This window comes from Perca flavescens, chromosome 4 (assembly GCF_004354835.1).
Source record: "Perca flavescens isolate YP-PL-M2 chromosome 4, PFLA_1.0, whole genome shotgun sequence".
Taxonomy (NCBI): domain Eukaryota; kingdom Metazoa; phylum Chordata; class Actinopteri; order Perciformes; family Percidae; genus Perca; species Perca flavescens.
Genome location: NC_041334.1, coordinates 36,884,410 through 36,900,839, shown reverse-complemented (window position 1 = coordinate 36,900,839; position 16,430 = coordinate 36,884,410). Strand labels below are relative to the sequence as shown.

Sequence of the window (16,430 nt, the reverse complement as noted above, 5' to 3'; positions counted from 1 at the left end):
AGCATGCCCATGGGCCCAGGTGCATTTGCTATTTAAACGACGTAGGCGCTAGACGGTCTTAAAATAGCAAAGACACTTATGTCGGGCTTTGCGCCGCGCTGCGCCGAGTTCAAGATAGGGCCCAATATGAAGAACCAGAAAATTATGTTTTAACTCAGGAATATAGCTTCGTACAAGCCACAGGGCACATCCAATTCATAGCTGTCTATGCTAAACCAAGTTAATCCTGGCTCTCTCTTAGTTTTTTGCAGAGTTTTCGAGATTACTGATCTTCTCATCTAACTCTAGGCAAGAAAGCAAATTAGCATATTCTTTGTATCTGCATTTTATGCCTTATGTAAGTCATCCAAGGCATTGCTTGCCTTTAGCGTGAGAACAAACAATGACAGATAAATAGGTCTGCATTGAAAAAGTAAGTCTCTATTAAAAACACAATCAGCTGTAGGCTCCTGACAGTGAAGCTGTCACACTTCCCATGGCCGAACCAAGACTGATCACACCTAAGCAATGCAGGAATCTCTTGGTCCTTTGGGAATCTTTCAGTCTCTAAAGACGTAAGGTGTTTATTACCAAATCGAAGGTGCAATGGAAAACAGCTGGATGGGCCTTAAACAGCACCAGCAAAAAACAAAACACAGAGAGCTTCAAACTGCAAATACACATCTGAAAACATTACAATCTCATTCACTTTTTGGTTTTAGATCAGCCAGCTGATTCTCAGTGTGGGCTTGCCATCTGAGGCTACATTGATATTGCTACATTAAAATCTCTGTGCACACAAGTGTTTTAAGCTCCAGTAGAAGAACTAATCTCCGTTCAAACTAACACGCCCAAACCACATATCTCATCAACATTCTCGTAAACTGGGCATACAGGAGGCAGCATGTATACCATGCCCGTTGCGAGTAGTTGCCATGGTAACATTAGTAGCTAAGTCTCAGAGAACAAGAGGTCATTGCCCTATCAGGCGGCGAAACATTGGCGTCAGTGTTGGTGTTGCCAAAGGTCTCTGTTTCCGGCCGTTGAGACCGCAACACAACCCCGCAGATTCCAAACCAAAACGGGGTCAGAAGTCTTTCCAAATGTCTCCGATGTAGGGGCTCGGAAACGCCAGAGCAGTGTGAATGCGAGGTGTAAACGTAGCAAAAGATATTTGTTTTTAAAGGTCCTATGGCGTGCTGCCTTTTGGATGCTTTTATATAGACCTTAGTGGTCCCCTAATACTGTATCTGAAGTCTCTTTTATATAGGCCTCAGTGGTCCCCTAATACTGTATCTGAAGTCTCTTTTATATAGACCTTAGTGGTCCCCTAATACTGTATCTGAAGTCTCTTTTATATAGACCTTAGTGGTCCCCTAATACTGTATCTGAAGTCTCTTTTATATAGACTTTAGTGGTCCCCTAATACTGTATCTGAGGTCTCTTTCCAAAAATCCAGCCTTGGTGCAGAATTACAGCCACTAGAGCCAGTCCCACAATGAGCTTTCCTTAGGATGTGCCATTTCTGTGTCTGTAGCTTTAAATGCTATTGAGGAGGAGGGAGGGGGGTGGGGGGGGCAAGGTGGAGGGTGGGGGTGTGGCCTTGACCAACTGCTCTTTTGAAAGCCATGATATCTCTCTCTCATGGGTGGGCCAAATACTGTGGGCGGAGTAAAGCAGAGAAAGGGGAGGTAACCTTGCTCCTTATGACCTCATAAGGAGAAGATTCCTGATTGGTCCATCTGAGCTTTCATTTTCTCAAAGGCAGAGCAGGATACCCAGGGCTCGGTTTACACCTATCACCATTTCTAGCCACTGGGGGACCATAGGCTGGCTGGGGGAACTCATATTAATGTTAAAAAACCTCATAAATTGAAATTTTCATGCCATGGGACCTTTAAACCAAAACGTAGCAATGTAAATGTAAAAGTTTTACAGTCATTGAAAAATGAGAATGTGTTGTGTTACCTCCAGAATGCGGTGGAGGGCCGCACAGCAGAACCACTCCTTGGCCTTCGCGGACTGACACAGAGCTTCTTCTGTGAGTCTTGAAGTTTTCCAAGTCTGAAAAAAATAGAAAGGAGCAGTCAGAGGCTGATACATCTGATCCTTGAACACATGAAAGCGCCGTCATGAACAAATTATTCCCATTCAAGGTCACAGCTTATGGAGCCTAGAGCAGCGTGCAACACTCACAACAGGATGCCAGTTTATTATAGAGCTCACACAGAAAACACACCACCACACTCACACACTACCAGAAGCCAAACCACTGCACCACCTCTGTAAACAAATTATACACAAATACAGCAACACATGTATTCTCTATGTATCTATGCTAGTGTAAGGAACAGTTTTAAGAGTGAATTCTTTTTTTTTTGGGGGGTGGTAAACAGCCTTTGGCTTTGCCTCAGGCCAAATCACCCCTGAGTGGGTCTGTGTATGATGTGGATATCCAAGACTCATTGTGATGGTTTATCAGATCTTTGCTAGAAGAAGACAGCAATAACTGCTTTTTTTTGGAACATATCTTCTACAAGGGTTGAATCTAAGGGATTTGAAAAAAAAAAGGTAAAATGTAAAACAGCCTAAAACAAACAAGTCTAGATATTGTAATAATCACATGTTGTATTTTAAATGTTAGTTTTTTCCGTTTAAAACTTATTTTTACTGCTAGAAAAAGATTAGCCTAAAGTACCGTTTTGTCAGTATTAGACTATGATGATGTAATTTATGTCTATATCAAGCTGATTGTAGTTTGTAACTGGTGCAAGTTTCCGTACACATCACTGTAACTCATATTTAATGGCTCAAATGGACTTCACTGTGTTATGGGTCAAATTTGTCTGAGACTGATTCTCACTATGTTGTGCTGTGCATACAAAAATAACAAACACAACACACGATATATAGAAAAAAACAATATGTTAATTTTGTATTGCAAAGGCTTTACTGGGTAAATCACACATCCAGTCTAACTGATATATTATTCTGTTAGCCATAGCACTGGATGAGAGAAATTCTCCTCATGGTTCCGATCACCTGAACAGCCCTGCTGTAAATCTGCCTTTTCCTTTCCCACCCCAATGAGCTGCAAGGCAACTTTTTATCTTGCTGACCATGCTTGACCAGGACTCCCTGGCAAAAGAGATATTGTATCTCAATAGGACCTTTATGGCTAAATATACAATAAATAAAATTTAAAATAAAAATGTACATTCATTTATATTTTGTTTTATTTTGATACTATTAATTAAACATTTTCAAAGGAAATCACACTGAAAACCCATACATAAAGTTGGTATTAGGCTAAATACTTTAGTGTCAATATGAATGCAGATGAACAGTACAGATGAACAGATAAAGATGTAAGTCTCCTTCACACTGGGAATCTTACAGTTGTTTTGTGGCTGAATAACCAAAATACCTTTTATTGTTCACTTTATACAGTATGTATGCTTGATATTATTGTTTAAAATGTTTTATTATTTCTAATAAAATGGGAAAAAAGAAAACAATAATAATTTGATCATTTTCAATGCAAACACTGTTTATTTCTAGTCTATTTGTCTCTATCACCAAAACATTTTCTGAGCATCACAAGAGGACCTTGTTAACTGTAAACTACAGTGGGCCGTGTCTTCTTGGAGCAGGAAACAACACATGTTGTGTGTGTAGGGACATAAAACCCATAATTTTTGAATCAGAAAATATTTGTGTGCTAAATGCCCACAGCAGATCGAATGAAATCCCATTCTTAGACACAAGATAAGTATCCAGAAAAATGCAAAGAAAATGTGAATGAATGTGCGTTTCCATACAACTACTGCTATGGGAATATTAGAAGGTGTGATGGAAACAGTTATTGGTTGCCTCCCAAAGCACCAGGAGCACCTGTTTTGTTTTCATCAATGTCAGATCCAAGTAGTGCCTCCTCCCTTTTTTTTAAAAAACAACCAAAAACATTATTGATGTGCCTTAATTTCTCTCCTGGTTTTAAAAATCATATTTAGTGAGGCATGTTGAACACGTAACAGGGGACATTGAGTTTTACCTGGCAAATAATTGCATTTTGGAAAAGACACAGTTGAGAGAGTGAGAAAATGAAAAGAATCAGGACTATTACTGTACCCTGCTCTAGTAATTGTATATTCCAAATAATGAATGGAAGCCTTGCATGAGCTAAATGCATTATGGGAAAAAAAAACACAATCAAATCAATGGTGACACACAGCCACTAATATGAGCCAAACGGCAATCTGCAGACCTGCTGCTAAGCAGAGAGGGTTGCTGTGGCGGGTCACACATGAGAGATTTTAATAGCTCCGGTGGTAATCAGGTTACCTTTCATTCATCACACCCACCACCACCACTGAACATTTCAAAGCTATTCCTGTTGTGGTTTTGACACCAGAAGCCATGTTAAACTGAACACATTGTCATTTAACAATAATGGAAACAATATAGCTCGGTAAATGTAATTCACACATCTGATGGAAGCTTCATGTCTGCCAAATAGGTCTGGTGGGAAGGGCTTGTGGTCCAGTATGAAGCACTTTAATCTGAGAACAGCTGTTGCAATTTATTATAATTCTGTACAGATATTTGAAAAAAATAGCAGAACAACATGAATCAGTTAGTAGGCCTACAGTAGTTGGAGTCCATGTGTCTTTTTTTCAAGATTATTTTTTTGGGGGATTTTCCATCTTTAATGGACAGGACAGGTTAGAAAGGGGGGAAGACATGCAGGGAAATGTCACAGGTCGGAGTCAAACCCTGAACCTCTGCGTCAAGGCATAAACCTCTAAATATACGTGCACCTGTTTTACCCACTGATCCAACCTGGCCAACTGTGTCATTTCTATGTATGAAAATGGACATAGAAAATGCTCTGCTGTCTAAAACATTGGATTTGGAGAAAAAAAATATATATAAGAAATTTGAAAGAAATAGCAGAACAACATGAATCAGTTAGTAGGCCTACAGTAGTTGGAGTCCATGTGTCTTTTTTTTTTAAGATTATTATTATTTTTTTTTTTCACCTTTAATGGACAAAAATATCACTCTTTGAAACAGTTTATACTGTAAATACGGCAATTATTTCTGGTTCTGTATTTTTATTTTCACACTTATTTTATTTGAAACTTCTGAACACTTGGTACTACACATGACTGGCGGCAAAACCGCCTTGCGCCGGCCGTTCCGTTGATTTCCCATGGGGAGGGCGGTGGCGCCCAACTAGTCGCTGCGCTACCCCGCTGGCGTCGTGCACCGCTCTGATTTGCCACTTTGCGCTGCGCTCAAAGTTCAAATTATTTCAACTTTGACCTGGTTGCCGCTGACCTTTCGAAAGCGCAACCAATGAGATAACAGCATGTCGTTACCTAGCAACGAGAAGTAGCTTCCCTGCCACCCTTGATGACGGATACCTGCGCTGCGCCTTGCTCTGCACCTAGCGGTGCGCAGAGAGCAAATCCCTTATCATGTGTAGGTGGCTTACCACTTCAAATGCACTGATGATTTTGTGTTTACATTTTAAATTTGGTATGTCCTTTTCAGTGTGGTTTTTATATATAACATTACAGGTTTCTACCACACCCTCACATGTATTTTATATTTCTTCAATGCAACTTGTATTTATTTATTATTTCTTTTGTATTTGATTGCTCTAATTTATTTAGCTTTTTTTGTGCATTTAGTTTGTATATTTATAATGCCTGCTTTGGTCAAAGTGCATTCATTAATGTGCTTTTAGCAGAAAAATAGACTACAGTGAACTCATATATGGAGCGAGGTGTCTCCAATTTATCCATACATATTCTCCTAATTGGATGAATTAACCTTAATTACCCTTGCTCTATAATACGCAGCATATTCTCACATCACTGTGAGCAGCGGCGCGGACACGAGCGCTCCCTTTGCAGACCTGCTCGTTGCAAAACTGCAACCAATCCACTTTGAAATGAGATTACTGATTAGTTCGGCTCCAAGTGATCTAAATGTAAAATTATTGGACTCAGTGATTTATGAAGAGGACTATAAGGTCAGTTAATATGTCATATTGGCTGCAGGACAAGCCAATTAAGAAGAAGCCTTTAATTATTTCTTTAAACATAAATCTCTTCTTAACCCACAAGCCTAGTTTAACTAATAGCTATTTGAGACACTTAAGCCCTATTAAGAAACCAACTTCTAATATTTTTTCTAAAGATTAAGGTTCTGATTTGGCACTTTATGGTGATTTTGATGAGTCTACCTTAGGGATGTAAAAACTGGATGAAAAGAAACGTGTCCATTCTATGTGAAGACATTTTTAAAACAAGGACCACCAATTTTTGACCCTGTTTCCATTCATTGATCACGCATGTAGAGCATCTGTAATGTCCAAAATACCTTCCAATCCTCTTCCAATCACTAGATTTGTTGGGACGTTAGTGGCTAGTACATAAACTGCAGTAAGACTTAGCTTAGTTTAGCCAGAAGCTGAAAAGCATCTTGGGCAGCCCGAATGCCCTCCCGGTGAATACACGCGGCAGACATTATGGATCACTACACATTTAAAAACAAGTTGTCAAAACACACTTGTTTGAGTCCATGCTACAGGGGGGGGGTAGAGGTTCAAGTTGCCTCTGCTCTAACCCGGTGGCACAACTAGCCGTGTCAATGGAGTGGGAGCCCCCTGGAGCTGATCACAACTGGTAGTGTATGCTCATCTTGCCAGTGGTGGAATGTAACTAAGGGCGTTTTCACACATGAAAGTCCGAACCGAGGTCCGGACCAAGGTTCATGTTTTTGTTACATTGTATACATTTGATCCGGTAAGTTGTGGTTTCACACTGCAGTTTTGCAAGCGCACTAAAGATCTATACGTGACAAACCTACGTCCTGCCGTCATCACATACGTGAGCTACGTCTCCAGATACTTCTAACTGATTGGTTTGTTGAAGGGCTTCCTCGTCCTCTCATATGCTCTCTCTGTGTCGGAGTTTTTCCAACTGACTGCTGCTCTCCCCCTACTGCCGCGGCCCTTTTTGTTTTGTTGTGATGTTGAGAAGCAAGACACGGGAACTTTCTTTCTGGAGCATTTATTCAGAGACAAACTGAAACCTACGCTGTACATTTACCACTTAACAAATAAACTGCTGATGTATTCTCTGCTCTGATAGCCGACAGCTGTCTTCTCTGAACGCATTCACCGTCACTCTCTCTCACTAAGCACCTTAAAAGGAGCTTCCCCAGTCTTGTAACACAAGGAGAGCCTGCCAGAGCTTCTTGTATTTGGTCCAAAAGTCCGAACCATCCAAAAAATGCTTTCACACTATAAACGAACCGGACCATGGTTCAGTTTGGTCCGGACCGAGACCACTTCTTTTTATCGGACCAAAATTTGGTCTTTGATCCGGACCACGGTCCGGGGGAGGTTTCACACCTGTAATTTTGGTTCGGATCAAACTAAAAAGTCAGAAAGTCGAGGTATGTGTGAAAACGCCCTCAGTGCAAATCTGAGGTACTTTTCAAGGTCTTCTCATGCCATTTTTTACTTCTACTCCACTACATTTCAGCAGACTACATTTATCTGACAGCCGTAGGCGCTCAGAATGGGAAGGGCTAGAAAGTAATATTCAGTTGGTTGTCATATCACACCCCGGTCACACACTGTTCGAACTATTGGCGTCGGGCAGGAGATACAGGTCCATGAAATCAAGAACAAACAGACAAAACAGCTTTTATCCAACAGCCATAAGTGCATTGAATAATAATAACACAAATCTACCTCAATAGGGCTATGTGCAATTTTTTAATGTGGATGCCTGTATGAGTGTGTTTCCCTTGTGTTTTTAGCATTAATATAATATGTTTGCAGTAGTAGCTTTTTTTACTATGTATTTATTATTTATTATGGTATATATTACCTCATAGATGTTTGGCACTGACAAAGACTGCACTTAATTGTGTTGTATTTGTTAGCTCATTTTCAGGTTCATAATTGTATTTAGAGGGTGTATCAGAATAGGTTTACAAGGTTTAATTTTCAAAAAGCACCATATTTTTGTTGTACTACACATTGCTGCAGCTCCTCTTTTCACCCTGTGTGTTGAGCTCTCTGTTTTAGCTACAGAGTGAGGCATCGCACTTCTGTTCCATCTTTATTGGGAGTCGCACATGCGCAGTACCTAGGTAAGGACTACTAGCCAGTCAGAAGCAGAGTATGAGGGCGTGCCACGCTAGCAGCTAGGCGAGCATTATAACGTGTGTTACAAAGTGACCACGTTTGTCTCTGAAGTAAAGGCTGGACTACAATAGAGCTGTTTAGAGCAGTTTGTGAACCTATAACATGCACAAAATGATTTTTTAACACAATAAAGGAAAGGGAAAAAGCCAAAAAGCATAATATGAGCACTTTAAAGTGGCTATATGTAACTTTCAGTTTGTGTTGATTTCAGCGGCCTCTTTGGACAGACGCGGTAGTGTTTTTACCACACCTGCTGTCGTAAAGCTCTTTTCTTTACGGTGCTTTATTGTCCACTGTATTACTGAGTTAGCGTTACGGGGAAGTCATATAGTTGCAATACATATTTTGCTGAGATACTATATATTATATTAATTTATAATAAAAGAATAACTTACAGATGCATCTTTGCCTTTCAAGTGTTGCATACGGCTACATACTTTGGATGCATCGGGAGCTAAACCGGGTAACGTTATCACTATTGCTGTGTCATGAGTCAAAGCATATAATAACTTAGATTAATATAGTGCATTTCATGAAACCCAAGGATGCTTTACAGAGGTACAGGGGGACAAGGGAAAAGAAAATAGTAGGCCAACTCAAACACGAACTGAGAAGGAATAAAAACCGGCGCTAAATGGAAGGGGGACATCATTTAATGTCGGCTACTGGCGTACAACCACATGGCGTAATGTAAAGTTATTTCATGAATATAATAGACATATTACATACCTAAGGGCCAATTCGGGGTCAGTTTTGAATCATTTACAATCCCGTAATTGTCTCCATCTGTTGAAAGCCTGACCGAGATTGACTCAGATTTCGCCCGTTGTTTTTCACTTTCCCTTTTAGCCTTTAGTTGTTAATTTCTCTTTCTTCTCTGTGATGGTCCTACCCCAGTATCAGCCATAACTACAGAAGATAACTTCTAAAATAAAATTAAAATACAATTAGGTCTATATAAAGAAATCTCCTGCTACCTTTTACCTGGCTGGATACAATAACACTAACGGGCTTTTCCGGTGTTACAAAGAAATCTGTGACCCGTCAGAATGTGTTACTGTAGCGCCGTCTACCTGCCTCAAATCATTCTGTGACTTTCGGGAAAAATCTGACCCGGGCAAAGGCACTAATAAAAACGATATAAAAATAGCGTTAGTAGTCTTGTTTGCTGTTAGAGGTCATTTATGATTATCACATGAGAAATTATACAGTTTCAGAAAGATTAAAACATACATATACACAATACATATATCAGAATACTTCTTCCACCACTGCCAGTTGCCCACCAGCTGCAACAGAAAGTGAGTCACTGTGTTGCAGTGGTAAGGACTGGTTGTGTAGAAGGAGCGCAGGTGTGTGACAATGAAGGACTCCAAGCTAGGGCTGCTCGATTATGGAAAAAATCATAATCACGATTGTTTTGGTCAAAAGTCATATAACCATTCCAATGACTCCGAAGCTGTTCAGTTAAGGTAAATCAAGCCAAAAAAAAAAAAAAACAAGCTTTAACACGATTACTTTTAGAAATTATTAAATTTAATGATCAGTGAAATGGTTAAATAAATTAAGAGTGAAAACACCTCCAACTGTGAAATTTCCCTTAATACTTTTCCCGTTTTTCCATTCAGAGCACGAGACAAAATAAGAGTTTACTTGCAAAACGTAATGTGCAAAATCGATTTCTCTGTTTTAGTGATCGTTAGGAGCCAAAATCATAATCACGATTAAAATTCAATTAATTGCAGGGGACTACTCCAAACTTTAAGAAATAAAGTGAAAGAAAGTGAGAGAGAGTTAGTAGCTAAGACAGGATTCCCCAGCAGGTGAGTATATTGTACCAATTTGACCACGTTCTCAAATCTAAGTTTATTTTATCACTATTAATGGAGGGGAAATTTGTAAAAAAATCTTTTTTCTTTCATACGTTTTTAGACATCAAGGCCTTTCTATTGCACTGAAAGGGAAACAGACTGCATGATATTTTCTTGAGAGTTTTGACTGATGTGTTTGCTTGATAAGAATCACCTGTTTTTCTTTTCTTACCTTTCAAAAATCTGTCTACTGTCCTTTGTATTTCAGTTTTCTATCTGAAACCAGACTCTTGACAGCACGTGTGAAAGCTCTCTTGTTGGTTTATTGTTTCTGCATTAAGCAGATTTATACAACTTTCCACATTTTTCATCCTGGCCATGTCCAAAATTTGTCATTCAAAGGCTCCAAAGTGAAAAATAAATAGGTTTACGCTGCCATAATGCCTTCACTACACCTACTAGTACAGTATTAGATCTGTTCCTTGTGTTCAGTATCTCAAGTGTGAATTATTTACACACCGTCAAAGTGGGAAAAGAAGTGCAGGATTAAACTGCTCATAACATGTAAATTCACTCATTTGATTTATGAATTTGTTTGTCCCTGCTCCTTCCTGGAAAAACAACACGCCATCTCCACATCAGAATAAGTGAGCATCTGAGCACAGTGCATAGATAGGAAGACAAATTCCCTGTCGACAGTCATTTTTACTCTGCAAATCACTGTCCCTCCAAATTATATTTTCTGGGCTGTGAAAAAAATCACCCAACACTGGCAGGGTGGTGACCAACTCATAAAAGTGCATAAAAGGGAAAGACAGAGCAAAGATGTCTGAAGATCTGAATTTAAGGTGCTTTCTTGCAGGTTTATGACGTGTGTAGCATTCAATCTGGCCCCCGCGCTAAAATTAGGCCATTTATTTTTTATAGCTAGTCATATTTTACAAATTGCTACTTTTCACTAGCTTTTTAAAGGAACGCTGGCTGTCTGGCAATCTCTCGACTGTCACTCAAAGGTGATTAATGTAGCAAGGCTAATTGACTTCCCTGTTGTCAGTTGGCTTTATCTCTGGTTGGTGTTGCTCATCAGAGATCACTGATGAGAGCTTAGAGCTAAAATATCTGCTCTACTTTTTCTTTCACCTCTGCACCTTTAGTTACATAAATTATATCAGCCCGTTTCCACTCTTGAAAGTCCAAGTAAGATGTTCCAAATAGAAAGACAGTCTTTTCCTATCCAAACAAGACTTGAATTGACAAAATAATTATTTTTTTTTGAGTCTTGTCGAAACAATCTGGCCACTCCAAAATGGCAACAGAAGCTTTTTTTTGAGTAGCTCCACCACTTACTTTCATCTGAAGGCACGATAGAAGGTTAGATAAAAGCACCCAAGCCTCCCCAAAATACAAGCCTATAGAACAAAGTGAATAAGAGCAAGAGACATCTAAGGTACTGAATGGATTCCCAAAACCAGTCTTTTTGGCATTATTTTTGGCTGAGATCAAAGCTGTTGTGATTTGTGAAGTGGCGATGTCTACTTCACTAGAGCCACTGATTGTCCAAATCCAGATCCATAGACGTGGCCTGGCCCATGCTGAAAGCATGCTGCAATGCTGGTAAAATCCAACACTCACCCCCACCTCCCCTTCCATCCACTCTCAACAGCAGAAAAAAAGAGCAAAAGAAGCACTGTTGTGAAAAGGCCCCGAGGAGAGCGGCGAAAAACATCATTTACAATATGCTATGGCCGATGCCTTCAGATGCAGGGCGGACATTGTGGGGTGGCTTCACCAATGGCATGCTTTTCAGAGCGCACCGCACACAGCTGTGCACATGTTCCCTTTGAGTTCAAAAGAAAGCAGTAAGGCACACAGTTTGACTGCAAGGGACATCTCGAATAACATATCCATTAAAATGTTCACATAAAGGGACAGCAGTGAATATAGCTCCTTTCAAATTTTCATTAAAAAAAATGTCCCGCCTCTTACATAGAAGCTTTAGTGTCATTATCAAAAGGGTGAGCGGCTAACAGTGATTAATAGCCTCAGAACAAGTAAACGTGATGCCCCATCTAGATCCATTAGCATTCATTATTGCAAACCTGGGCTTGCATTACAAACAATGATCCAGATTAGGCTGATGATCACATCCCAGACATATGAGCTTTCCAAATGCCAGCACAACTCATCATACTTCAACAAGCCTGTTCAACCGTGACCATGAGATTCATTACAACCTGCGACTCCTTAAGGATGCTCTTTGTCTTCAAGTGGATGGAGGCTAAACAGCTGAGCCTTATTCACATTCGCATCTGTACTTTCACAACATCTCAGTCTGTCATGAAGCAGTTAGGGTTAGGGTTAATATTTGTAAGTCTGGATGGTTACATACAGGGTCCAAAATTAGCATCACCTACTAGCAAAATACTGGTAAAATATGCAAGTGACTGGTAGGGGTGGGATTTTTTTGGGGGGATATTTTTGCGATATTCTGCGATATATTGCAAGTTATTACCTTTTTTCCAAATTCAAATGTTTCCCAAGGCCCGAAGCCCTTTTTCAACATCTGTTTTATCTAAAAAGATACATTTCTCTGTTTATCTCACTTCAATTTCATTGCTGCAAAATGGAATTGTCAAGCAGACAAATTGACCAATACATATAAAATAATATAGAATAACAGATTGATAATTGGCGTCTGTGTATCGATACAGTATTGCCATAGAAAATATCGCGATACTATGCTGACAATAAAAACAATGGTAATCTACTGAGTGGCTGGTCAGATTTGAACATTCACTATCCATTTAGCTGGTGGACAAAAAAGTTCATTTTGGACCCTGGTTACGTGTCTTAAAAAGAGGTAAACAGTAAATCCTAAGTAGGTTATGCCACCTTACAGCAGGTCCTGCTAACAGTGATATCTTGATAGTGTACTGCAGATAAAAAGTAAAAGCCGGAGTACACGCATTAGCTTTTTACACCTCATTAACTAAGTCAATATACTCACTCCACATTATCACAGCTGAGGGGAGTCTAGAGGATTTATTTGCATTTAAATGAGGTATTCGTGTTTCCCCTCAAGGCTATAAAGCCTACTCTGGTGACATCAGGAATTCTTACCCCTATATGCTTAGCAAAATACGGTATGAGCGTGTCTGACACTGAGGAGAAGCTATATACTGTATGTAGGCTAAATGAATATGAACCCCAACGCAAAACATACTATGTATCCAAGAATGTTTCTCTTGAGAGCTATCCCGTCTTGACATCCCTGGTCATTTAATTGCACGGTGGAAACTTCAACGCTGAATAAGCTCGTTGTTGCATTCGAAGCACAGCCCTCTGAGTGCGACCCATGTAAGAGGCCAACGTTGTAATTCCGATATTGAATATACAGCCTATTCATCAGTATGAATTATGGGTGTACATCTTTTACATAATCACTGATATAGAATCAATAGACTAATCAAGGGCAGTGAGTATTGAGTGGAAGCACCCACTGCCCATCAGTTATCCTTGCCTCAGGGGGTAGACAGCCGCAACCCTCGCGAGGAGTAGCATCATCCATCAAAAGTTTGAGACACGGAGAGGCACGCTGAAGAATTTTGGAGTCCCGCCAGTTTCAAAGAATAACCTTGAAGCATGTAGACTAACAAGTGTTAACCGAGGAATGTCATTTTGCAGTGACATTCCTCGGTCAATGTCATTTTTGAACTGAGTTCCATTGTACAGCGTGTTTACTCTTGACTGCAGAATATATTATGTGTAAGTTCAGGAAGCAGAGCACTTGCACACAGTATAGCAAATATGAATTCACCCTGTGGGGTTTTCAGTTGGGTTTTAGCACAACTGTGAATATTAAAGTCCTATAAAATGAACAGATTCATATTATCATATCAAAAAACGAAAAACAAAAACAACTTTAAATTCAAATTTATTTGGAAGTGTATGATTTAAAGCAGAGGTTATCAATTTATTTTCACCAAAGGGCCCCTTCCAAAGTACAGAATATACCAGGGACACCCTCGTGTCTGTCCCTTGGAAAAAATATTGTTATGTGAAAGAACAACACAAGAGAACTGTATTAGAAAGAAATTAGACATGTAATCCATATTTGTGCAGAGTCTAAGTCATAGATTTGCTCAAACGTTAAAACGTTATCTATGAACTATTATAGATTAAATAATTAATATAAATATTATTTGTTGAACTATAAAACTTATTGCAAAAAAAAGACATTTAAACAAATTAATCTGAAAACGTGAAACATGGCAGGTAGTCTGCAGTCAAGGACCAACTCCCCATGTAGATATAAAGGGCTCATCTCTAGTTCAATCTTAGTTGGGATTATGCACTATTGAAAACATAGTTATGCATATTATATTCTCTTTTTGCCTACACACCGGTCCTTTAAGTTAAAGTGCTCATATTATGCTCATTTTCAGGTTCATAATTATATTTAGAGGTTGTATCAGAATAGGTTTACATTGTTTAATTTTCAAGAAACACCATATATTTGTTGTACTGCACATTGCTGCAGCTCCTCTTTTCACCCTGTGTCTCGAAAATGTGTAACACAATCGACCGATTTAAAAAAATATTTAAACATAAGGTGATTAACAAATATAAAACAGAAGTGTGAATACCAGATGGTACAAAAAAAAAAAAAATATATATATATATATATATATTTTTTTTTTTTTTTATATATATATATATATTTTTTTATATATATATATATATATATATATATATATATATATATATATATATATATATAAAAAATGACATATTACAAAATAAAGGAAATGGAAAAAGCCAAAAAGCATAAAGCATAGCACTTTAAGACCCACATGCAGGTCTAAACTGATAACTGAAAATTATTGTTCTGTGAAAATGCAATGTGCCTTCAACAGAACCAATAATACGTTTTAGAAAGATAACTCAGGAACAAGATTATGACACCACTGATGCCTATTTAATTAAATTAAGAAGGCAGAAATCCCTCATACTCAGAGCTAAATGAGTCAATTAGACGGCAGAGCATGTCCACTGGACAACAATGCTCCACTTAAAACTCCTGCTCCCAATTACTCACTATCAGGATTTCATTATCAATTTTAAGACCCATTTTTAATTTTAATAATATTTATTTACTTTTTTGTGAGAAACTAGAAGTTTGGGTAACACTTTACTTGAAGGTATCTACATAAGCGTGGCATGACACTATCATGACACATGAACTCTAACCCTAACCCTAACTTGTCATGAATGACACTTAATAACAGAAGCATTATGTAATTAACGTTTATGACTTGTTTATAATGTTTATGACACGTTCATGACAGTGTCATGTCACGCTTATGTAGATACCTTCAAGTAAAGTGTAACCAAAGTTTGTTTCAGTTTGGGATCACTAAACCTCTGTACAGGCAAATCCTTTTTTAACTTCTTCGTTGATTTCGCCTGAAAAACAAGTTCTTAACATTGTTTTGAAACACTTCCCTTTTGCATGCACAGATATATGTATAGATACAATAAATTTTGGCAGATTCAAATAAATGCTGGAGTTAAATCTGATGATTTACTGTGGGTAAATAGGCTAAGCCTTTAAACATTTCTCAATTCCTTTGGGTGCATTACATTCATTCCTGTAAAATCAGAGTTAGATATCTGGATTAGCACATTTAGCCTCAATAAAAACATGATTTGATTAATGAAATAGTAAAATAGTATTAACAAATGTAATGCAGGATGATTAGGATAAGTTTGCCTTCATTTATTGTCAAAAACATCTCAGATACTGTTAGGGTTTAGGGTTCCAGTTGTCATGTTTCCTGTTTTATTTTGTTAACTCTTGCTCTGTGTTTTGATTCACTCCTGTTTCCTTGTTATTTGTTCTGTTTTTCCTTTACTCATCCTGTATGTTTCGCTTGGTTAACTTCCTGTATTATTTTGTAGTGTTTGGTTTCATGTGTCTTGGTTTAGCTTAGTATCCTGTTTCAATCTGATTTGTCCCTAATGCTTTTCACCTGTTCGCTCCCTCCCTTCTCATTTGCCCCCTCTGTTCTGTTCAGTTCTTGTCGTGTCGCAGTCGTTGTCGAGTGTACCTGCTAGTTCCTGTTCTTGTTTTCTATGGCTACGTTTAGACGTGGCCGGCTATTTTCATAAACGGACATTTCACCCTCTCATTTTTCAAAAATAACATTGTGCACACCTGTCAGTTTTCAGAAAGTGTTCGTCAAGAGCATGCAAAACCTGTAGGTGGCAGTGCAACGAGAAGCTCAAGCCCACGTTAGCCAATCAGAATCCTGAAAATAGCAACAACAGGGTCACAGACTTTACTCGCGGGGAAATAGGATAGTGCTGAAAAGCCACTTGCATCTAAAGAGTGCACAGTTTGTATT

General features: G+C 38.7%; 1 protein-coding gene across 1 annotated transcript in view; it reads right to left on the bottom strand.

Annotated features, from left to right (window-relative positions):
* Positions 1-16,430, bottom strand: part of cntn4 (contactin 4) — a 168,192-nt gene that overhangs the window by 76,802 nt on the left and 74,960 nt on the right. The window contains 1 exon segment of the mRNA XM_028576693.1: positions 1,948-2,043. Coding sequence (XP_028432494.1) covers positions 1,948-2,043 — 96 coding nt within the window.